The sequence below is a fragment of the Seriola lalandi genome, unplaced genomic scaffold, assembly GCF_002814215.2.
Source record: "Seriola lalandi dorsalis isolate HSWRI2012SDOR001 ecotype SW California unplaced genomic scaffold, Sedor1 jcf7180002054415, whole genome shotgun sequence".
Classification (NCBI taxonomy): Eukaryota; Metazoa; Chordata; class Actinopteri; order Carangiformes; family Carangidae; genus Seriola; species Seriola lalandi.
The window spans coordinates 434197-460062 of record NW_019524968.1 but is presented as its reverse complement, the minus strand read 5'-3'; the positions used below and the strand labels follow the sequence as shown (position 1 = coordinate 460062).

General features: G+C 39.7%; 1 protein-coding gene across 3 annotated transcripts; it reads right to left on the bottom strand.

Annotated features, from left to right (window-relative positions):
- robo4 (roundabout, axon guidance receptor, homolog 4 (Drosophila)) lies at positions 1-25866 on the bottom strand. 3 transcript variants are annotated; one of them, XM_087175102.1, is made up of 19 exons: positions 25448-25866; positions 19890-20216; positions 18192-18349; positions 16218-16338; positions 15869-16007; positions 15022-15149; positions 12560-12675; positions 12239-12470; positions 11984-12105; positions 11622-11793; positions 11262-11459; positions 11073-11115; positions 9074-9186; positions 7749-8075; positions 7436-7540; positions 7163-7310; positions 4366-4617; positions 3849-4201; positions 1-1203 (listed from the first exon to the last, which is right to left on the bottom strand). In XM_087175102.1, exons 1-19 carry the CDS (start codon positions 25647-25649, stop codon positions 1022-1024), a joined length of 3438 nt encoding a protein of 1145 aa, XP_087031228.1. In that variant the 5' UTR covers positions 25650-25866; the 3' UTR covers positions 1-1021. The 3 variants fall into 3 exon arrangements, with proteins under 3 accessions (XP_087031228.1, XP_023265935.1, XP_087031229.1); XM_023410167.2 differs by having other exon boundaries at positions 3849-4198; positions 25448-25865; XM_087175103.1 differs by lacking the exon at positions 25448-25866 and adding an exon at positions 22010-22291.

Genomic DNA, 25866 nt, shown 5'->3' with positions numbered 1-25866 from the left:
TTCAATCAATACAAAGATTTTATTCAAAACTATAAAACACATCTGTAATCTAATGTGTACAAAAAATGCAATTTCTTACAAAATGTAAAATTGATGCTAATACCATTAGTGAATTTATATATATAAAGCAAGCATGCAAAGACTAAGCTATGCATACAACACTTATACATTGTATTCTCACTAAAATTCAAGTTATTTAAAGGTAAAGCCCTAAATTAGTTCAAATACATGTGAACAAACTAACGTTTTCTACTTCTACTATTCTAAACTACAGCATGTTTTGTTTCAAACATTGTGTAACATTAAAAAGTGGACAGGCAAAAATAATCTTATAGTATAAAAGAAATCCCAGAATGTAAATTCAATCCCCAAAGGAAAAAGGAAGATGGTTTATGATCTGGAATGTGTTTAAAATTCTTTAAATAACATCTGTTGAATATGCTGCATATTTACATGTGATCAGTAAATCAGTCTGTACAAAAATCACTATGCTACAGTGTGTTTGGTAGAAATAAAAAAATCCTACAACAAACATATGAGAAGAAGAAACAAACATGTGCTGTGAGGAAAACTCTGCACTGTTTCTTCTGCCTAATGACTCCTTTCTCACTGTCTCACTGCATCCTGTCTTTGTGTCTTTCTGGCCTTTTCAAATCACACTGGGTGAAAGCATCCTGAGGGAACCATCTCATTATCCACTTCTCTAATGAGAAGGGGAAAAAAAACCTTTAGCAACTCAATGGAAGTTATTTGAAGGATGCAAAATAGTAGCTGGACTGCCCTGAGGTAAACTGGGGAAAGTATTTCAGACAGCAGATGTGCAGAGATGTAGCAGAGGTGTCCCAAACATCAAGGAGTGAGCTCCAATTATATTTCAAGTCCAGATATTAATCTGCACTTTCAGGATCAATAAATGTTGCAGCATACTGTTCTTGTCTTGCACTTCTGGCACTGCTGTGAGGTGCTTCTGAGGTTCTCCAGATCCAGTTGTGGTGTGTCTGTGTTATCCTAGCAGAGGTCTTTAAGTGTTAAAGGGTTTGGTGTTTCGGCCAGGATAGTGGGCTCGATACTGTGCCTCCATTTCCTCCACCCAGGCCATACTCCAGTCCCACGCAGGAACGGGCTCCAGCTCCCCGAACGAGTCGCCTTCCGCACGAAATGACGGATACAAGGCACTGAGGGGGGAGGCCGGCGGAGAGAAGTCTAAACACAGGAGAGGACAACATGTTGACATGAATTTCAATATCGAGCAGGGAAATTATGTTAAAACAGAAACTCTTTTTTTTCCCTTTGGAGAAGGTAACAGAGTAAGTAAACATTTCAAGACCTCTGAGGGGCACCTTTCACGCTGATTCTCTGGGGAAAAGCAAATTTAGTAGCTTCTTTGAAGCAGCTGTCTGTCACTGAAAATAAAACTCTTCTCATATATTCGAGACACCAAAACAAACAGTGTCATCTTACATCAGCTGCTCTCTGGATTCTGAAGTTACCGGCACATTTCAAAGACCTCAGAAAATGTGGTTGTCCAGGAATAATAATAGTTTATTCTAAGCTAAAGGGTTCACGTTAAAGAGGCCCTGTTGATTAATGTGAGAATGTGAAAAATAGTTAAACCCTATCTTTTGTTTTTGGTAAATGTAAAAGTGGATATTTCATTTACATTTCATTTCATTTACATACATTTCTCAACTGCTCACAGGGCAACTTCTATAAGAGTCTTCTATTATTCTTCAATAGGAATATTAAGGGACAGTATTTTGTATGGATCCTGATTAAAAATAATATATATTTTTAATTAATTCCCTCATGTCAAGGCTTCACATGTTCTCTCATGAACAAATGGCCTCATCCCTGTTTGATGCATATGATTCTCTGAAAACTGCTCACAGCTCCAGATCAGCAAGTTGCCAGTGATCCAAGGTTTTAGACTCATCAAACTTTAATGTCAGCCACTGTGAGACTGAATTATCAGCAGCAGAGAAAACACACAGGGGGTTTTTGCACGGTGAATTGCTGTATGGGTGAAAAATAGCTGAGGTAGACGACAGCCAAAAGCGAGAGTTTGGCAAATGGAAAAACGCTGAATGGTGCCTGTCGGGGAGAGCAGAGTGACTGATGACGTGACAAAGTGGGAAGGATGACTCATCTGGAGGTTCGATTTACTGAAAGGCCCTAAGTAACTGGCTGCTTCCACCTTGGATATTAGACTGAATGTCTTTGTTCCTTGAAGCAACAGACACATGCACAATCACTAATGCACAATGATGCAAAACCTATTCAGACATGTACATGCAGACACTCTCAGGTGAACATCCACACACATGCTAGAGAGGAGTATGCAACCTCCAAACCAGGACTAACCTCTTTTTTCTTTAGAATCATGAAAATGACAAGAACACACACACAACTAACTTGTCTCGTGTGTTTCATGTTTCTGTTTGACAGATTTCCTGTTTCCCATCAGTCTGCCTATGGGGCTGTGTGTTGTGTTACCAGTTGGGATCGTACTTAGACAGAGGGCGACATCTAGTGGAGGAGTGCCATAAACACAAAAGGACAGCATCCTCTATGTGAGGAGCTTGCAGGTTGCAGGTTAGAATCGGTGTGGTTTTAAATACTAAAAGCTATTTAGAGACTGTGTGGACTAGAATGTACAAAAACCCTCATTCTCCTTTACAATACTTCACTCCATGTTTAAAATCAGAAGGGCAAACTCATTAGTGTAAAATATGCAATAATCAACACGAGTGTATATGATGGAATAGTGGCATTAGAATGTGCCAAATGCCTCCAAATGTGGGCCTCCACTAGCTGGCTGCTCCATACCCTTATGGAAAGCCTTGATAGAAGCAGAAAAAACATGCCACACTTCATGAAATTGTTTTCAATTCTCATAACTGGTAGACATATGCAACCAGTGAAAAGAGTTACAAGTTGATTTGTTTCAAGGCGTCACAGGCCAAAAAGATTGTCAAACACTGTCTTCAAGAAGAAGTCAGATACTATTCTATAGTTTTCTTATCGTTAACAAATCCCATGTGCAGAACAAAAGCAACACTCAATTAACTAACAAGTGTGTGTGTGTGTGTGTGTGTGTGTGTGTGGGTATCTGAGGCCTGACATATCTAATTCCTCTGTGCCATTCTTGTCCGAAAGCTCTCACAAACACACCAATTAGCCACACTGTTACTGGGTATTCCTTCATTACGATGCGTATGACCACCGTACTTTATTTTTAGTCAGTACACCATCGTGCAGACAATAATATGGGCTGTAGGATGGTGTACTGATGTTTGTTTGGCCAGGTGTTTCACAAAAAAAAAAGAAAAAAATCATATATATATGAACTATGTGAAAACTATGTGTAACTGTGAAAGGTTTACATCTTCAGTAGGAAACAATGGGCTGTTCTTCCTGATTTTTTTTTAAATTTTCCTAGTCCAGATCAAGAGTCTAAGAATAGATGGTGTTGTGTGTTTACTAACAATCCCCATAATGCAAATTGTTTTGGCAATATATAAAAACAATATTAGTACAAATAATACAATAGTATATTTGTGTTATATATCAGATCATCCACCTTCAGCATTACTCACTCAAACACAATCAGCCGTTTAACCACTACATACATGTTGAATGGATAGATGGACAAGAGCGGGGAGGGATTATGTTGCAGGAGTAGTTTGAGTATTGATTTGGACTGTCAGGATGCACCACAGTTTTCCTCCAGCTAAACAAAAACAGGACTGGAGATCCTTTTTTCAAAACATCACTATTTTTTTCTAAATATAGAAATATCTAATTTATCTGATTTGCCATGGACATTGGCAGATTCCTCCTCTGCTTACCTGACAAAGAGGCTCCACTCATACTCTCTGTTGCCACAGCCAGCAAGCGGGCAAAGTTGGCACTGTCGTATGTGTAGCAACTGTCCACTGAGCTGATGAGGCTGGTGCGGGTGCTGGCCATGTTGCCGTCCGTGACTGTGCTCCAGGTGTTCCACAGCGAGCTGTCCCATTCGCTGTAGCAGGAGGAAGGTGTGCTCTGCAGGCGGGCGCGTCGCAAGCTAATTGGTGGAGCTTCCGGCTCATCGGTGGCGAGGTCATCCTCCAGATGAGTGGAGCGCACTGGCCCACAGATGTAGCCCAGGGTGGGGGAGAAGGGGAGCGACAGGGAGGGACGCTGCTCAGGAAGGACACTGCTGACAGAGAGCGATGGCATGGTCAGCTGTTGAATTAATGTTAACATCTACACTATGTTGCAAATGTTAACATTGACTGTTTCATCTAAAATATAAGATATTTTCTGCAAAGTTGTGCAGGGGTCTTGGCCAGCAAACACAGAAAAAGCTGCACCATCATTTACCTGAATCTCTCTGGTTTAGGGCTCAGCTCCAGATACTGGGTGGCTTCCTGTGTTGTCAATGTGCCATCATGTTCATCATCCAGTGACATGGAATATGATGCAGTAGACAGGTGGCTATAGGAGGGGCAGCTGTTGTTGTTGTTGTTGTTGTTGTTGTTATTGGTGGGTCCTGGTGGCCCATGGTGGCCTGATGCAGCAGACACCGACTGGAGAGAGCCCATGTCCACTGTAAGCCTTGTGGAACGACTGGAGCTGAGGAAAATGCAAGAGCAATATGTAGGAATGTTTGTTGTCTTATCCTTTTTCCTTAAATTATGACAACCATGCTAACACACAGGCAAATATGAAAAAAATTAGTTTTTTCGTTTTTTTTTTGTCTATGGGTAGATGTCTTCAAATGCGAAGCAGCCATTTAGCTTAGCTTAGCATAAAGACTGGGAACAGGGAGAAACAGCTAGCCTGTCTCTGTCCAAAGGAAACAAAATTCAGTAACAAGTGCTGCATAACTGTTAAAGTGCTGCTGCCTCAATGACAGTATTGTAGCCTGTTTGCTGACATACGATTGTATCTTGTTTGTTTAATCCATACACAAACATAAATGCAAAAACAAGTTGAGGTTTCATGCAGGGTTACATGCTGGACAATACAGCATTTCTTGGCAGCACAGTGATTTCCTGGAGTTTTGTTGTTGTGGTGACATTGCCAAGTAAGCAGCAGTTTTTATTACCTTTGGACAGAGCCGGGCTCTCTGTTGCACTTTGCTTCCTGTCTCAATGCTAAGCTAAGCTACTTCCCTGATGGCTTAAACGGACTCACAAGGTGAAAACAATACCAACCACACACTGTCAACACACTCTTCCATCGTTGTGTATGTGGACTTCCTGGCACCATTTGCTTTGTGGTTTTTCTCATTTCCCCAGTTAGTACCCTGTAACAGCAGCCTTCAAGTAATCGTCAGCCAATAAATGAAATTTCTTTAGCGATGACATTCTCTTTTGTTGGCAGACAGCAATTAGCCTTGTGTCTCTTTTCCTGTCTTGGGTGTTTCCACTGAAGTGTGGCCATTCCTTGGGCCTTTCAGCAGGACAAAAACATACTGAGTGGAAGGAAGTTTAGGTCATCTCCGCCAAATGATGCACTGCAGGGTCTGCACAAGAGGATGTACAGTAGGAAAGTCTTGTTTAATAAGTGTTGTTTTTGAAATATGGCTTTAGAGTACTGTGCCATGTTTTTTTCTGTTTGTATCAGGGCTTTCCACAAGGATATATGGAGTAACCAGCCAGTGGGAAAAAAGCTAATGGGGGCGTCTATTCCATCATATACAATGATCTTAATTATTGCACATCTCAATGAGTTAGCTTTCCCCATTATTATTATTATATTATGTATTATATTATTATTATTATTATTATTATTATTGTTGTAAAGGAGATTATGATTCTGTGGTGCAGTGGTTAGCACTGCTAGAATGAATCATGAATGAATGAAAAAAAGAATTATGACTTTTGAGTGTTTTGGCTGTAAATAGCTATTCATATTTAAAACCACGCCTATTCTGGACTGATCAGAATATTTATTCATGGTTCTAATGTTGCCCTGTCTGGTTCCTCTACCTGCTCAAAAGGGATCAAAAGAACGACAGGGCATCCGTTCTAAATCTTCACAGCAATTAAAATGAAAACGAATTCAAAACTTTATTAAGGAATGTTTTCATTCTAACAATCTTGATGAACTGACTGTTGATTTCCACTACACTACACTAGCTTCCTTTTAGGCTCTCCCTTAACTTCTTTCCTGATATACTCCAAGCCTACTGGCAGTGAGCAGGTCTGATTTGAGAATGAGAATTTGTTACACACAAAGCAGGAGGAAATTACTCAGTAACGTAACATTTTCCTCATACGACACAGGCCTGTCATTGTGACAATACGGCCTATTTTAGTGTGTTTGCAATGTGTCTTAGAGATTGCTCTGCTCTAAAAAGCTGCACTGTAAATAAAAGTAATTCATTCATTTGTTCATTCATGAAGCCTGTAAACGCCTGGGTGGTGTATATGGAAGCACAAATGGGCCTTTTACTGCACAATCATCAAGCTGCCGCAACCAGTGTTTTCCAAAGTATCCCATCTAATGAGGATGTTGCCTGTCTGTGCAATCAATCAACAACGTCTCAGCCGAGCTTGCACACACAGACACACACTCATACAGCGTGTGGTGGTGGGAATGATACGGACAGACGGACACCTTTCTCTTTCATCATCATCATCTGTTTTGAAGATGAGGCTAGCGGTTGTAAAATGTACACACAGAAAATCACAACTTGTTAATTTAAACTACAATCAAAAATGTATATAATAATGGACTTATATGAGTAGTCAGTGCTTATGGAAAGCTCTGGTTCAGTCATTTTCATCTCAGTGTTGACTGTATCATGTGTTAGAATTACACTCAACTGCACTGGAGTGAACTGAGTAGAAAGTGTAGTGTCAACCTGTGGGAACATATGGTATTCCGTATATGAAAGGCTTGTAGGAGATGTAATGCCACTTGAAGGCTTATTGGAGGCCCTCCACTCATTGCGAACAGTTTCTGTGAACAGCTAAATATACGTACATGTGAAGGTCCAACTTGGCCCTCTTCACAAAAGTCTGATTTGTCCTGATGCCTATGTGCTACAGTCTTCCATTGTACTGCTTCTTCATCTGACCTGCATGAGGCTGCACGGAAGTTAGCGGTGCAGCTGCAACGTCTCTTCTCCGCTCTCTACTACCCAGTCAGAGATGTGTGTTTATCTTACCCTTCATCTGAGGTCAGGCTGTGTGTGTCTGTGGTGTTGTCAATTGGCATCGGTGGAGGTGGGGGAAGCATGTCCACTAGGTGCACTGACGCAGAGTAATGCAGCAAGCGAGGACAGCCAGCAACTTTCCCACAATCTGGATGTCCACCTGAACGGACACGTTGTAATGAAATAAATCATAGTTACTAAAAATAGGTAACCAGCTATTAACAACGATAAACACCATTGGTATAATGTTGTTGTAATAGTGTTAACGTATAGATTTCGTCATACCGTGTCGGCCTGATGGTATGTGACTGAGTCTCTGTTTGTAGACACTGGATGGACAAGCATGGTTTCTGGTTGGCACTATGGGGACGCTGTTCACTGCATGCAACTCTGGGAGGAAGTGAATGAGGTAGTTTAGTGCTGATGGACACATTATCCAATACTCTGTGTTGACACTTTCCAGCCAAAGCTGTGTTATTGTCTGCATTCACATGATTATACTACATCCTAAAATAATGTATCAGGAGTTGGGGTAACATGGTGTGCACATATAAACAAATATAGGACATCATATTCTCAACTATCCACCACTATTCACCTTGTTTACTGTGTTTTTTTTCCCATGACTCCCTCAGCACACCCATCTTGGGTTGGGGGCGTATGGCGTGTTTCCATGGCAGCATCTCATGGCTCCCGTAGGGTGAGGACTTTGCAACAGGCTGAGTGAAAATCTGGATGGTCTCAGCTCCTTGCTGATGTGGTGGACCATGAGGCATTTTAGGGCGATGCCCAGGACTGTTAAAGGTCTTGAGGCCATTACCCATCAGGTCCACATAAAAAGTGCCATAGACGCCGCAGCTGTCGGTCACAATGGGGACAGCTGAGTCCAAACAGCTGGGGTCCTTCTTGGATGAGACTGGGAGGCCTAATGAAACACAGAGGAGTAGGTACAGACACTGTACAGTTGCAGAACATATTTATGGTACTGAGCTTTACTGTCCTGATTTATAAGTAAAAAATGAAAGGTAAGTGTCTCCATCAGAAGTGATGAAATAGGGCGACAAACTGGACTATTCTCCCCTTTAAACATAGATATCAGTTCATTTATGATCCACTGTTGCCTTTTACTTCTGGTCCTCTTTGTGTTCACACAGACTCATTACAAACAAACCAACAGCTACAAACATAAAGTCAATGGACTGAAATGTAACTGGTCGATTGGAGAGATTTGGTGACGTCAACCTGCATCAACAGCTCCACCATGTACCCATCAAATTCTGGAGACTGACAGAAATTGAAACTGCACATTACTATTACAGACAAAGTGTCACAAAGATTTCACACACGTACTGATTATGATCATTAAGCCAACACGTTAACTGGACCTTGAATATTGTACATTGACTCACTTTTTATTGAGGGACTGGTAAAGAGTCTTACCAGGGCTACCAAACGTTATATATGTTTTACATACAGCACATCAGGTGAGGGTGTGTGGTTGGTCTGTTTGCTTTCATACCACATATCGCCCACACCACAGTCCCATTGGAAGTGGACTGAGACCACCTGAGAAGGAAAGTCTCTGCTATGAGGGACAAAAAACCGCATAAGCATAAATAAACAAACAAACCATTACATATTTAGATTAATGTATTTATTTACGATTTTGTCATTTTTTGTCCTTCATACTTTTGGGTCCAACTCATCAGAGTTTGACCGGCAGATTTCACACCAGCCTAAACAAACTAAATGAAAAAGCCAAGCACACCGAACAGGTTAGGTGTGAAAGCACCTGAAGAGCCTCCTACCAATGTCTAACCAACAGCTGGATAGATTAGCATTTATATCAAGTTTGTCATCTATGTGAAGTGTTAGACCACCATTAACACTATTCATCTGTGCCAATTTGCCACCAATACTCACTGGTGCTCCTGATCCCTGGATGTTTCTGACCTTGGGCCCACAAATCCTGATACTTCTGGCTGAAGGCAGGTCTCCAGCCTCCAGAGATCCAAGGGGAGTCTGGAGCTGCCATCCTTTAGAGGAGGTAGAACATGTCAAGCCAAAAGGAAGTAAAAGGTGTAAACAAAATTCAAGTACAGAAGAAGTTTTATAAAGCTTTAATACTGTCACCAGTAAAAACACTTTAATTATTTATTATAATTTTATTATTATCCGTATGTCATTCAATCTAGTCGTGGGTGACATGGCCAGAGTCTTCTATCAGGGTATATGTAATTTTATATGACAGTAACAATATATATGATACAGTAATTGTTCTGTAAAAAAAAGGTTTAAAATAACTGTACCATACTGTCCACATGACAGAAGTCACACCCCTTTTAGTGGCAAGGAGTGAACCGGAAGGACTATAAATAATAACTTCTCTAATAATAACTCTTCTCATTTTAAGGAAAATAAAAACTGTAATACATGACAGAGAGCTGTTGAACAATATGTATCTTAATATAAAGTGCTTAATCTTAGAAAAATGAAATAAAGACTGTAGCTTGTTTCCCTTCTTGTTTTTTGTTCACTACATTTCACTTCTTAACGGTCTCGACCATTTTTATAATAAACAATCTCTACACAGCTTAACAATTGAAAAGCTTTGACACCTCCTTTTGTTTTTCTTTCCCTCTTATATCCCACTCCTCCACTTTCCCACTTATTTCTTTATTGAGACAATAAACTTTTGTCTCGTTTCATCTGTCCCTGTCTGTGTATCTTGCTCACTGACTCCAGTTGCAATGATTTGCGTATTATCATCACATAACCAGTGCTATATAGGCTAGAAAAGCTGTGGCATTTAAAATAGAGATACTCCCTCAAAACTGAATTTTACTCTCATTAATATATAGCTTACAGGACTGGGTCCAGATAAGACAATGTTTAGGTCTGGGGTCTGAGTCCAGACCCAGTCCACCTATTAGTGACCTCGGCACTAAGTTATAGGTACCATGGTGGGAACAGTAATGTTAGATCTCTACTGGCAGACACATTTCTACTGCTGCATGGTGTATACCATCATATCTTCTAACCCTAATTCAAACTGATTTAAAACTACAAAGAGTATAGCTGCGTTACCACAGCAGGAACTTTCCCCAGGAACCGGGAACTTTTTGAGGAACTATGCAAATTTCCACCGCAGGAACCAGGGTCTATATTTAGTTCTGGGGTAATTGATCGACCCCCAAAAAAGTCCCTGGTCGAGGGGTAGTATTTTCCAAAGGTTCAGGAACTTTGGGGGGGGTGTGGACTGCAGTGCTGAACATTTCTGACTGGTCAGTACTCGCTGCAGTTTATTTCACCAACGATGTTTAAAAGTCCGCAATGAGCGAGCAAACACATTTTCCACACTGTAAAACAGGTCCGGGAGAAGGTAAAAAAACTGAAACAGGACTTCAAAAAAAATAAAGGACCACAACAACCGGAGTGGCTAGGGTTGCCACCAGTCACATATAATACAGGATCGTCCCGTATTTGAAAATAAAATGCTGCGTCCTGTATTGAATATATACGGGTTTGTTATTGTTTATTATGCAATATTTGTCCCGTATTTTTGTTCATGTTATGTCTTTAAAGCGCTGTGAATAATGTAATGTCAAGTAATAATTTTGCATAATCTTCCCGGGACTTTAGGCCGCGATGTAAACGCAGGCAACACTGGGCGACAGCGACATTTTAGTTCCTGAAGAAAAGTACCGGGAACTAAAATGTTCCGGCTAATGACTTCTGCATCACATTAGCTTAAGGAAGTCTTAAGTTGGCATGAGATCAAAACAACTTTTGTACCAGAGGTGTCAGATTTTACTTAACAACTATCATAAACCCACATTTGGTGTTGGAAGTTTTTTTTTTTTTCCTATGACATTGTAGAATATTTATAATCACCAAGCTTTGCTAGTTTTTCCCATTTTACCTGTGCTTAATAATGAGATCTTCACTGGCCAGTCTGCGCAAACCTATGAAAAAAAAACAAAAAAACAACAATTAAACATATAGAACAGCTCATTTGTTCTCTTAACACGTGATGTCATTCAAGTGCAGTGGAGATTTTCAGACACATTTTTTTTATAATGAGCATTTTTTAATAGAATATAACACACACCTTTCGCCTTGCCATGTCCTGGTATCAGGTGGCCCGTCCTGCTGTGGCGTCTGAAGAGGCAGACAGCTGCAACCATCAGAACACACCAAAGGAGGGCGCCAATGCTGCCGATCAAAACTGGGTCCTGAAGCAGGGCCAAGAACTGGGACAGATCTCGTCTCTGGCTGTCTGACTCAGGGAGACCACCCACCTGTGGGTCTGAGAAGCAAATAGGAAGAAGTTTTAATCAGTTATGAACTCACGATAACCTCTCCTGTTTAGTGTAGTTAATACCACACAGAGGATACTGATTTCATTTTGTGCTCTATCCTGATACAGAGATTAACAACAAAGATTTTCCTGAAGTGTCCTTTTGCTCACTGATGACAAATCCATGCAGGTCACTCAGCATTCCTACTCCAGCCCCGTTGACAACAGCTATGGTGAGCCAGTATCGTTTTCCTGGTTTGAGAGTAGAGATATCGAGGCTGTGTTGGCCACTATCCACCGTCCAGTTCTGGTACTGCTGCTCCTCAGACTCCACACACCAGACCTGAGTGGAGAAACAGTTTGTATGATTACTCATTAATGTTTTTAATTAAGTTCTGCAGCTGCCTGTCACAGTATATTGAGGACATAATAATAATGGGATGTTTTCTCAGAGTGGTTCCAGATGTAGCTTTCAGGAGGTGATACTAAATCTGAGTGTAGAGTCAGAAGCTGTAAAACAGTGCTGATATTACCTGGTAACCCTGGATGATACCGTTGTGGGTTTCATGAGGAGGAGGCTCCCAGCTCATGTGGACGGTGTTATTAAGATCATGGCTCACTGTTATGGACACAGCCAATGGAGAGGCACTGGGAACTGTATAAGAAAATTACAGGTTACTATTATCTCCAAGTCGTGGTTGGTAATGTATACTTGTGTTCTTTAAAGCACTTTTAAGTGTTAAAAAGCTACAGAAAAGACACAAATACTATCAAATGTCATTTCTCACCTGTCTCTGGAACTCTGAGATGCCGGGTGTTGCTCTCCCTTCCATACAAGTTGCTGCCGTAGGGACGGACTTTGAACTCATACTTGTAGCCTCTCTTTAAAGGGCCCACCTGAGTCTGGAAGCTGGGCAGTGTCACCTTTTTTGCTACCCAATCCGAGCTGGCAGGCAGCAGGGAGCGATAGAGAACCTCAAAGCCATCAAGGTAATGTGGCTGGGATGGGAGGAACTGGAGCTGGTCAGAAAGCGAAAACAACATGAATCACACACCTGAAATATTCCCACTTTCTCTGAAACGCTCTGGAACAAACAGCATTCTTGTACCTTCCATTGTACATGGGATATGTTGGACCCTGGGGCTGTGATGGTGACATTTTCCAGAGCCACTCGCAGGGCTGACAGCTCTTTGTGAAGGTCTTTCTGGGTAGTGCTGACAGCCTCTGGAAAGACAAGAGTTTTATTTCAAATTATTTTTTAAATCTATTTTAAACATGGACACATGGGACAAGCTTTTTTTTTTTTTTTAAAACAAACGAAAGAAAAAACAATCACCAAAATATCATTTTGAACAATATTTTACATTTTCTCTAAAAAGGCTTTAAGTTATGTGTCTATTTTCTAGATTTATGTGGTTCTGTAATTAAGATAATGTATTCAGCAGCTATGGATATGCAGTACAGGGACGTGTTGTGAAACCCACTGAAAATTGTTTAGACATGGTAGATTCATATACCAGCAGTAAGGGAGATGTTCGGCAGGAATGTTTTCACTATTATTCACTTAATGTAGAAGTAACATCTTACAGGTGCACTCACTATTGACCAAAGAAGTCTATGAGGCTCTCTTTTGCCTTTTATTAATAGAGTTGGTGGTATAAACGGCTCCTTCCTAAGAACCAAAATCTCAGAGGATCTCAGCTTCTTTCACCTGGGCCAATGACCTCTCAGTCCACAGCCAAGATGCTTCCGAATCAATTATAACAGCAAATACAGTATTACCTAATTATCAAAGCAAAAAATGAGCCTCTCTCTAATCAAAGTAATCAAATTGACCGACAAGAGGAAACTCCAAAACATGCCATATTATAGTGTATGTAATGTGTGTACAGTGTACTGCTGTGGCCTATGCTTTATCACAGAAGTTCCAAACCTTAGGGTCATGAACAAGTAATGGGCCTCTGAACAATTGCCAGCGGGCTGTAAGGAAACAATATAAATCTAAGAAACAGCTGAATAATATTTATTACATAACTTTATAGGCAGCTATAGGCTATTTTTGCTGTAATTACCTTGAACTTAGCACAGTCTGCACTGCTCCTTTCCTCATCACTCCTTCTAATGCCCCCGACAACAATGTACTGAGCTTGTCTTTGGCACAAGAAAATGATGGCTAGGGACCCCCATCTAGATCTATCTATAGGGGGGATACCAATGCAGCAAGTTAGGAAAATGAAACTACTTGGCGTCATAATCAATGACCGCTTGACCTGGTCAGACCATATTAATGCAATTATTGCAAAAATGGGGAATCAGGTGACACAAGGATTTGTTCCCTCACATCTAGGGTGCTGCATGGATGTGTAGTCAAAGCGCAGCTACCAAAGCTATCTAAAATCTCCACCTTGCACAAAATAGGGCCACAAGACCAGCTCTTTACTGCTGGTTTAAAACTAAAGTCACTAACATGCACCACAGTCTGTCGTGGTTGACTGTTGAGGCTAAATGAACATACAGACATCTCACATTTGTCCGTAATATAATTGTCGAAAGAAAATTTGACTTCTTTACAGAACAATTAGTACAGACAAGATCGGTCGCACAAACACCAAATTAGATAGGTCAGAGCTTCCAAAGTCAAAATCAAATCAACTTAAAAACTGCCATTTACCCAGAGCCAGAAGCAAATACCTGTTTAAAAAATCACTCAAAAAGAAACTGATGAAAGAGACCACACTACAGGAATAATACCACCTGCCAAGATGTTTGTTTTAACCCTCAGCATTAGATTAGATTGTTTAAATTCTGTACACGTATTGTTTAAGTTATCTGATATGTTGAGTATTTTGATTTTATGTCATTTTGTTTAAACTGACAGGCTGTTTGTGTATGAATAATTTTATGTGGACCCCAGGAATATTAGCAGCTGTTTTAGCAGAAACTAATGGGATCCTAAAAAATAAAGAATAGTGATCTAAAACTAAAGTGCAGTAAGTTGTGCCCATGAACCATAACGGTGACACTTGACATCTGGCTAGGCCCAGTGTCAGCTAATAAACACATAAGATGTCACTGTAAGTACTGTAAAGTAAAGTACCCAGTCTGTCTTTACCACCTTTCAGCTTTCATCATCAGTGCCTTGAGTCAGTGTGAGGACACGACCTGAGTGCTGCTGAGACGTCTGGCTACATATTTTTATTCACAGTGAAACACAGACAAAGAGACATTACATCTCAGTTTCTGTCAAGTTTTGTTTGTTTATGCTCACTCTCGTGAGGTCTTATTTCTCCCTCTTTCTCGCATATTAAGGCTTATTTGTGTGTTGGGAGGATAAATAATGTGATAAATCATTTGTGACCCAAAACGTGAATTAATTAATTTGTGAGCAGGCAAGTGAACCTGCAGACAGATAAAACAGACCCCCTGTTTGTTTGAATTGATGGTGTTTTAATAGAACAATTAAGCTTAGCACTCTCAGTTGGCCAGCCTGCAATGAAATTTTTAACTGAAAAATTATCTGTGGTGCAAAAGAATGTTTGTGAATCTCTGCTTTCTCAGACTCCATCTTACCTTCAACTAGTAGTTGTGCACTGGCAGTGACCACACCTACATCATTGACAGCAGTGCAAGTGTACTTCCCAGCATCCTGGGCTGTCACATAGTGGATCTGGAGAGTCTGGTCTGGGTTTACAAGATACCTGTATGTAAATATAGAGCAGTAAATGGCAAAAATAAATCTGTCAGAAAAAAAGTGACATTTAGATTTGGCAGCCATTTAATTGGTTTCATTTTCAAACCAGAATGTCAGGAAAGAAATAAACCCTGAGGAGCTGAAGCAAAATATATAATATGTATGTATAGCAGTATGAAATGGGATGTACTATTACAGACTGCACTTATGAGCGTATAATTTGTCATCTTATTGTGTACTTGGTTGTATATCTGAATGCATATTTAGATAAATTTGAATATACACTCTTGCGTATTTGAATGCATATTTAAATATACGCTCTGATTGTTGTTTATATACATATCTGAATGTATATTTAAATCATTGTCCTCTAAATGAACTAATGTTTAAATGACAGAAATTTTGTATCTCTCCTGTTAATATTTCTTTTTATTATTTATTTTATTTTCTGTAATCAGATCTCACTTAAATTAGATCTTGATCTCAATGTGATTTCCTGATTAAATAAAGTTAATATTGTATATATACTGTAAGTGTACATTCAACCTGATGTTTCAGCAGTTAGTTAGAACAGCTGCCACTTACAAGTTATACTGGTGGTAAAAACCAGAAAGGTTTATGTTGAACCGTAATTTGCAATTTCAGTTTCATTGTGGGAAACATTAAGGTTCAGGTACTACTCTATGAATGGAGTCGGTATGTCTGTGTTTTGTCATAATAAAGTACCTGCCGTTGGGCAGTGGCCCTTGCTCTCTGCTCCAGACCACAGAAGGTGGAGGGTCACCTTTAGCTTGGCAGTAGAACTGGGCAGACTCCCCCATTCTCACCGACACATTTTCTGGCTTCAGCACCAGAAGAGGCTTGGCTGCAGTAAGAAGAGAGAAGAGGAACTCAGTACTGAGCTTTACTGTATGGCACCTGGGTGTAGTTTATTTTGTAGAGGTTGTGATCTTATCTTGTCAAGGTAAAAAAAAAACAAAAAAACAACCTGTATAATGTGTTTCTGAATATGGGGCTATATTCAAATCTGGTGCTGTTAAAGCAGTTATAATTTGATTTGGTAATGTTGTCTCACCCAGCACAGACAGCCGAGCCGCTCTGCTCTCTCTCACCCCCACAGTGTTACTGGCCACACACACATAAGCACCAGAGTGGTTCTTCTCTGCAGGAGCGATGATAAGCTTTCCACTCAGCTCCTACAGCACAGCAGCAGAGTGCAGAAAACACACAGGACGCACAGTTCACAGTTACAATGCAACAACTTCACATGTGATGTGTGTAGGTATGTCTTTGAGCATAAGATAAGATTTCCAAGCAGGTGCTGCATATGATGTTCTGCTGTTGCTCTGTACAGTATGAACTCCTGTATACCTCATTGTTAAAAATAACCTGACAGAAAATAACAGCTCTGTGATGGATTTGAAAGAATCATGCTCTAATGTCTTTATCAGTTTTAGAGGGACACTTTGTTTAAAGACTAAATAAAGAGTTTGAATAGAAATAATTATGTAGCCCCATTCGGACTCGGTTAATTCCTCTAATGGAGGTGGGGTTATTAGTGATTTTAGAAATGTTTTTCTGTGAACATCAACATCCTGGTATTTCAAAGTGAATCTCAAGACTTTTTTTTTTCTGCAGAATGAGATGCTTTCTTTTTTTTGTCTTCCATAAAATCAGTGTGGAATTTCACTTGTCTGAAAGTTGAGTGATGTTTTTTTAATGTTTTTACTAATCTGATAGATGGAAATATGCTATAACCAACATACAGGGCTATTTAGGAAACAGCATGATGACAGAATAAATTGAAGCCATCAGGCGAGCGACACCCCATAAAAGATCATTAAATTGTCTGCTGTAATCTCAGCTACAGGATTTAGACTATATTTAGCTAATTGTCACCATTAAAAGTAAATTAAAAGCCAAATTAGCTTGTAGCAGTTCGTGTTTGCAGTGTACCCATGGATGTAGACGCCACTCAATTACTTTAATATTGATGACAACTTAAGCATGTGATGAATCTCAGTTAATAAGTGTCTTTTCTCTAAGATTTTAAATGCAGATTAGACGATATCTATTCATGATGGACATCAGATAATGATGAACTCGTATCATGCGTATCATGTTCGAGTTCAGATTTTAGTTATCACTCTGAGAAGGAGCACAACTTTTGACTCAAATTCACCTTAAGCAAAATCTTCGCCTTCCCTTCAACTCTCCAGCGTAAATGCCTTTCTCTTTTGGCTTTGTCCTGCTGAATGTCCATGTCTATTACAGACCGTCTGCGACTATGAGCTATTGATTTGATTCCCGACCTCCCCCTGTAATGTTAATCCTTTCTGAGTGAGGCTAAATCCAATCTAATTACTTTATTCATATCTTTAGAGTGACATAAATGTATGTGTCCTTCACATTACTAATGTCAGTGTTTACTTTGTGCTAACTTTCCATTGGCCGTTCATCATATTGTCACTAAACTCTAACAAAAGACTCAATAGCTCTTTTCTGTAAAGGAAGACGTAACATAGCTGGCTTCATTTATCTGATAAGTGAAGTTTCCTTCAGAAGTGTAAGTTACATAAATGTTTTATTCAGACATGACAGGACATAGGTGAAGTTAGTTGAAAAGTAATAATATGAAGGTAGAAGAGTGTTTTCTGTTTTCTATGCATCACTTCTAACAGAACACTAAACGTTTCTCAACAATGTCATTAATTCTAAGATAATTCTGCTGCCTTTTTTATAAGGGACGCTTGTTTAATTTTTATTTCCTCACACACTGTATGTAAAGCGTTTTGGTCGATATTCATAGTTTGAAAATATAAGGGCGTGCTGCTCTGATTATTAATTGTGTTTGTATGATGTTTTCTTTCATAAGAATATCATGTTGGAAGTGTCTGTCTGACTGACTGACTGCCCCAACTTGTATTTTAAAGTCATTGGGCACCTACTCAGAGTCCAACATGCAGAATTATTAATTACTACTTCAACATTATGTTATTTTTTATTAATAAATAAAAAATCATCACATGCATGTCTGAAAGGGCCTTACAGTGTAGTGGTGGTCGCTGCTGTTGATGGGCAGGCCATCTTTCTTCCAGATGATGTTAGGTTCAGGGTGTCCCACTGGGGGGCCACAGTTTAAGACAGCCACCTCCCCCTCTCCCACCTCCACATCACTCGGCTGCACGCTGAACTCCCCCTGCAACACTACAATGACTCAGAGTCAACTCAAGAGCCATGGCAACAATGTACTGTACTGTACTGGGGAACTTTGAGAAAACATTTCTGATCAGTCGGCTGTCTAATCATCATCTGGGTGAAGAGGAATAAAATACATTCAAATGTCATATCATCATATATTCATTCATTGTTCTGTGCCTATTAATCCACCATTTTATGTTTCCATCAAAACCCATCTTAAAGCAATAACAACAGGAGAAATCCTTCATGAGACTTGTCCAGTGCCACGTGATGCCCTCTTTGCTCCTGTCCTTTCATGTCAAATCAATAATAAATCCTTTTCCAAAAACCTAAATCAAAAGTCCCAATTTACACATTTACACATTTCTAACAATACTCCAGTAAGCACGCATGCAGCAGCTCACAACTGCCACATCCCTGACCAAACATCACTGTGACTGAGTGGGCTCTACTCATTACCAGCTACAAAGGAAGGCAGTAAACCAGCCTAAGGCAAAAAACCATGTCACTTAAACGATGGTTAACTTGCTTTTAACCATCGTTTAAGTGACATGGTTTTTTCTACTAAAGATGACAGCAAACACTACATTTAATTAGAGTTGCAACTAATGATTATTTTTATTATCCACTGATCTATTGATTTTTTTTTTCAAACATTGATTGATTGTCTAGTCTGTAAAATGTTAGCAAAGGGTGAAAACTGCCCAGTACATGTTCCCAGAGCCTGAGATAACATCCTGACATGTCTTCTTTTGACCTTCTGCTATCTGATTGATTTTTCTGTCGATCTACTAATCGATAGATTCATTGATTGATTGTTTCAGTTCTACTTAAAATCATTTTTTCCTAAACCATTCATGATGGAAATGATGTTTCAATACACGATCAGTGACAGAAGCTCATTTTCTGCTGTTACTGTCTCTTTCTGTGCCAAAGCACGTAGATTTAATTTTAACTTTTCAACATGGCCTCTGTGATCACTGCAGCTTTCAGCTCTGTGTCCTGTAAAGACTAAAAGACAAGCAGCAGCTGCTGCGTGTCGACTGCCTCACTGGTATACGGAGAAGTAAATAATGAGGGTCTGAGGTCAATTAGTACCACAGTTTGACTCCGTCCTGTCCAGCAAACATTGACATTGTACTTCCTCTGTCACTGTCACCAAGTACATTTTCATTAGCATTCTGCATGTGCATGTGTGTGTGTGGGTGGCTTTGCCTTCATCTCCCCATCCCACTCCTCTAAAAAGGTGTAGGGGTTGGAGGACAGGTGACCTGCTCTGCAAAAATCACATATGTTTGTCTCCTATCATTTAGCTCTTCAAATTAAACCTGGAGTTTAAAGTAATGACTTGATTGACAGTAAACCTCTTTATGCAAGTGATATATTTTTAGAACTGAGTATTAAACATATCTGCACAATATTCTTAATATTTTGGCTGAATAGGGCTGGAAGACAATACTGGTGGTAAACCAGGGTAAAACATAAATGGGACTCCATGTTTGTGTTCATTATAACACCATTATACCCACACATGCGTCCGTCTTACCTGCGATATACAGCGATGCATTACGACTGGTGGCCTTCCCTGCACTGTTCCTGGCCACACAGGTGTAGATGCCCTCATGTGACTGACCTCGCCTGCCCCCTTCAACGCTCAAGAAGAAGAGGCTGCCCTCTGACAAAACCATGGTCTGCCACTGCCCGTCACCATTTGCTGCTTCCAGTGGTTGCCCGTTGTGCAGCCACTCGATTGTCGGCCTTGGGCTGCCATCCGCCCGGCAGGAGAGCGAGGCGGGATTCCCAACTTTCACCACCACGTCAGAGGGGTGGTGGACGATACGGGGCGGCGTGTCCTCTGCATGTACTCTGGAACCTGTGGAGGGAAAAGAGCGAGTGACAAACTGCATAATGTGGCTCTATTTAATCAGATTAAGAAAAGCCAAAGAAGCTAACCAATTCTGAAAGGTGCTGATTTGATCCTCACACTTTCTCCTAACAGCATGATTATTATATGATCACAAAAATATTATGGATGTATTTATCCCAAAGGTTCTGCATTGCACATGTTTGATTATTTATGTTCGATATTAATGTATTAATGTATACAATATATACACAGATACCACCTTGGCGTTCATTTAACTGGCAACAGAACACACAAAACAAACATGTTTAAACCTTGCTACCAACAAACAATGCCTATTTGCAGCCAGCAGCAGTGGAATGCCATTGTTTGAACTTCCCATGGAATTGGATGACCACACTAAAGGAAACGGGGAGACTGTGATCAGCTTCCTGATAGGAGAGGAGGCTTGAGGGTCTCAGGAACATCAACCACAACAAAAGCAGACTGGAACTCCCCCATCAACAGCACATCCGCAGCAGAACAAAAGACACTCTTCGAGAGGAATTTTACCCTTGACTTTTTTGACTCTTTTGGAAAGTAAATATTTTCTAAATTGAAGACAATTTTAGAAATAAAGTTATTACCACATATCAAAAAGGCCACCATGTTTAACAAGATTTGAGAGAAGTAGTTCAACTCTCACATTTTGCTTCTTCTTCATAAAGTCTTAAACTATGTGTTGCGTGGTGCCTGAGTAATTCACAATCAAACACAACCAAATCCTTAGAAAATAAAAGACAGAGGCAGAAGAAAAACGACTGCCAAAATATCAAGAATCTGGAGATATTCATGAGCTGCAAACATTAAGAATCATATTAGAAAGGTTGAATTTGAATTAAATATAATCCTGATCTGACCACATATTTTTGGCTGTCTAAAATGGGCATGTGCTTCTTGAGCTGGTCATTCATTCACTATAGCCGAAAATGCCTTCAAATTACAGCTAACAATAGCCTGTTTAACCTCATTGTCACTTTGTCTCATCACAATCTGAGTAAAATGAGGCTGTAGACAAAACATCAGTGCATCACGATTCCAATATTTGTAGGCATTAGTGCATTCTTACAAGCTTTTTCTCAGGGGGAAGCTTGTGATTATGATGCTTCTCACCCTCCAGACATCAATGAAATGACAATATGTCTCAAAGAATTTAGATACAGAAAGTATTCAAACATGTGTCGGGAAACGAGCTGTGCTGCAACCAAACAACACACCTCAAGCTTAAGCCACCTGCACCACGTGTTGGGAAGTGCCACACCTGCTGGAGTGTCCCAGAGCAAGACACTGAGACACTGTGAGCTGGAAGGATTTATTGATTAGTTGATCAACAAAAAATTAATTGGCAACAGATAACTAAGTGTTTAAGTGATATTTAAGCAAAATGCCAAAAATTCACCGGTCAGAGATTCTCAAATGTGAATATTTCCTTGATGTTAAGTCTTCCACAGTGAATGTCTCTGGGGACTGAACGGTTGGACAGACAAAACAAGTATCTGAATATGTCAACTTGGGCTCAGATATTTCAGTATTTTATGACATTTCATAATTCAACCAATTAATCAAGAAAGCAATCAGCAGCTGTTAGTGGAAGCCCCAGTTGTTGGAGGAAAATAAAATCAGATTTTACGCATATAGTGCACTTTAAGTATGATTTTATTCTAACTGGACCTTCAGGAGACATACTGTAGGTCACAGTTTGGTTGACATATTTGAAAAGTAACATTAGTCAACATATGAATGGTTCAGAAACTCAAACTCACCTGACAGAACAACTCCAAACACCGACAATATGAAAACACCTCTGTTCATCCTTAACAGCGAACTGTCATCGAGACAGACTTTCCAAGCTAGCTGATGAATAACTTTAATTAGGCTAACTACGTAGCTAAAAGTATGATGAGAAATTTAACTGCCTTTGTTTCTAATTGTTTTTTTTTTTGTTTAGTTTTTTTTTTAAAAGGGCAACTTTACTTTACAAACTCCTGCCCCATAATTTAACTCGCTGCCAGCTTCACTCGTCCTGTCGTGTGAACACACCAACGTCAAAGTAGCTCAGTGACATGTAGCTTCCTCTCCAATGAGTTTTCAAAATAAGACTCATCTTGACAAAAGTACATTCCAGTCTGCACATAGTTATTACAATATAAATCCATTTATTTGATTTAACCTTATATTCTATATGGTTTTGTCACACTACATTCCAAAATAGGTTTTAGTTTTATTCTTTTATTTGCGAAAACGTGTCAAAATTGTAATTTGAAGACCATTCGACAATTTTCCGGCATTCTTCTGGCTTTCTGTCAGAGACTTGACAGACGCAGTGGCAAAAGGCGACATGATGACTTGTATTAATGAACTTAATCAATTTCGCTGTATTCAAATTTTCATCTATCTACCTGTCTTGTCTATCTGTCTGTCTAAAACTTTGTGTTATTGACAACCATATTGAGGAGAAGCTAAATTTATTCTAAACATGTTCAATTTCACCGCTCGTCTGGACTAATTCCTAGGTTTTCTGGGGCTTGTAAGAAATCACTGTGGGACGACTAATTGAAGTTCAGTAGTCAATATAGACCATCAACCGCAGAAAGCTTATAAAAAGCTGTCAGATTTTTCGCACACGGAAATATCACTAGGGAGGGTCCATGGCAGCCAAGGACACTGCTGGGTAATGAATAAGTAACTATCTTTAATAAAAAAAAGAAAAAGAGGATGGGACAGCGGAAAGTAATAAATAAATGGGATGATAGATTAATATAAAACTGGCGATGTTTATTTTTTTTATTGGAGTTACATGTGTTGGGGAAAAGTTTCTTTTATCAGTCCAATAAGCAATCCAGCTGCTAATCTTAGAAGGCTAATGTCGTCTCCCCCCACTTGACTGTATTGCTAAAAACACCTCAAAAGACTATAAAAGTGAATAAAAAAATATTGACAATACTGTTATTTTCTGGCCACAGCGAAATCACCTGCTCTTCCAATCTCGACTGTTTTTTGTTTCTTGTTTTAAATTTGATTTCACAATTTGTGGCAGCAGCTCAGTCAACACTGCCATGAGACAGGAAGTTCAGAGTCTCCCTTGTTTCCAGACAATGGAAGGAAATTATGTATCTCTCACTCATGCAGTGACTTCTCAAAGTATTTCAGCTGTTCAACCGTCTGAATTGCACACAAATTTACTTGAACTCTGTTGATAAAAATATTGGCTTTGTGTCCCAATTCCATACAACAAACTCATTTAAAGCAGGTAAGAGTATAGTGCACATACACACACACACACACACACACACACATAGATGCTAGATTGTGGATTGCGGTGCATAGTGCCACATTTCAAGACTTTGGATAAATAGGTACAAACTCCGCTGAAAAACTTTTGTAAAACTCCTTTTTTTAAAAAAAAAAAGATACTTTCTCTTGCTGATGTTTTCTGTAATTAGTGGCTTTCTGAAGCGGAACTTCCACTGACATATGACAGTGTAACTTATATCCACTCTGTTTACTATGATGTGATGGTATAAAGTATAAATTTACTGTAATTTAACTTGAATGTAACTTTAAGAAGGAAAAAAGAAATTCTCCCTTTGCTGTGTTTCTGCCAAGTTCTATCACAGCAAAGGAAGCGCAGCCCAGAAATAAGTGAACTACCACGAGTTCATTCCTTCCAATGGCTCACATAAATAAAGTATTGTTTAGTGAACTGTTCATTGTGAGGCTCAGAAAGACCATGGCTAGGTGATGGATGTTTATATTGATCCAACAACTTGGGCTTGATGGCCCCGGCATCGGCCAGCTTTCAGTCTGCAACAAAAGCTTTAGAGGGGATGAAGGATGAGTCCCGGCTAAACACAACTCATGGGAATGGTGCTGGGCTGAGATGTGGTGAGGAAGGGAACCTCTTTCAGGCTGTGGACCAAAGGTCAGGAGAAGTGAAGGAATGGGCGAAGAGGGCGGGGTGGAATAAGAAAAAGAAAGAATGTGTCAGTATGGAATTTGATAAAAAGTGACTTCAGAGTAAATTCTGGGTGTAATTCAAGTGTGTTTGGTAAATGAATCAGTCCCTGTGGACATGAATTACTGCTTTGAGCTTGTTTAAACAAAAATGCATTGTGTATTCTAACTTACTGCACTTCTATATTAGTGAATTATATCACATATATTAGTTAGTGGCTTAACTTAATTGCAAGTTTTTCTTCTGACATGCTGTCATTACATTCCATCAGATTCAAATTCTAATAAATTTGTTGTTACTCATTACATTGTCTTTTGCAAATAAACCTTTACAAGGACTTTTAAAAAGTTTCAGCAGCTGTGAAACCTTTTACACAACACACTTTTCATTTGTCTTAAAATACTGACTTTCCTCAGCAACAGTTTAACCGCAATGTAGCATTTGGCCTTTTTAACAGCTGAAAAATCAGACTTAACAAATAACTTTTCCTAATTATATGACAACTTCTTATAAGCATGATTCTGGACTGATGAGATGTTTCAGAAATCTGCAACAGGAAATGACACTGTTTGGAGTCGTACGGAGCCCAGCTGTAAAACACAGTTAAATACAATTGATGTTTATATCTGTGAGCAGTAATGACAGCACTACCACCGCCCCTAAATCCTATATCAGATTTCCAAGTTATAAGGTTTTTTTTAACTGGGAGTTTAACATGTTCGCACTGCTCAGAAGTTTTAGTAACATACAGTAACATATTACAAGACAAACATTTATTTATTTGGTGTAATAACAATACCTTATGGTCATTATTACTGTATTTTGTCACTTTCATCCAAACAACTCAGTTTCAGGCAAAGGGAAGAGTTACTACTTTTCAAAATCTATGGTTTTAATAAAACCAGAGAAGAAGAAAAGTAAATATTTCAACAATTTCAAAAGTTAATTAGTCAGTTGCAATTACTATTATATTTCTTTACACAGCCTTCAGTGGGGTGTGTGGGAAACCAAACAATAATGTTACCAAAAAAGAATAGTTCATCTTATTTCACTTATATTTTCCAAGTATTTCCTACATGGTCAAATTACTAAATTCAACATCTGATCTTACCTGGTGAGATGCATCAGAGGTCTGCCTGTTATTGCACAGGTACTACCTTTACACCTAAATGCGCAGTGCTGTATTGCATGACAATAGAATAATGTGTGTCTCCAGTCTCAGAAGTCGCGTGGGTTAAGAGCTCACCTTTTCTGCGGTGCGGCCTGCTCCTGTGAAGCGCGTGCTGGTGTCCGACACTGTGACGAACATGCTCCTTGACCCGGGTCTTTGACCTCTTGTCCAGTCCTGGCTCTGTTGTTGGACAGATGTCTTGGCACTTGCACCTCTGTGAATACGCTGCCCAAGTGTAGAACCAGGACACACAGAGAAGCCACGCACTGACCCGCATCTTCGGTCCACGAGTCGACACTTCCTGGATGCAAAACCAGAACCCTTACCGCATCAGCTCCATAGTACCATCCATACCCTCTGCCAATTCCCTAACTGTGGCGCTCCACCGACATTCAACATGTGACCTTCCCCTATACACCACTTTTTATTCGGAGATAGTTAAACAGCATGTTTTCTTCATATTCCTCAGACATGGCTGTGAGCTCTTCTTCCCT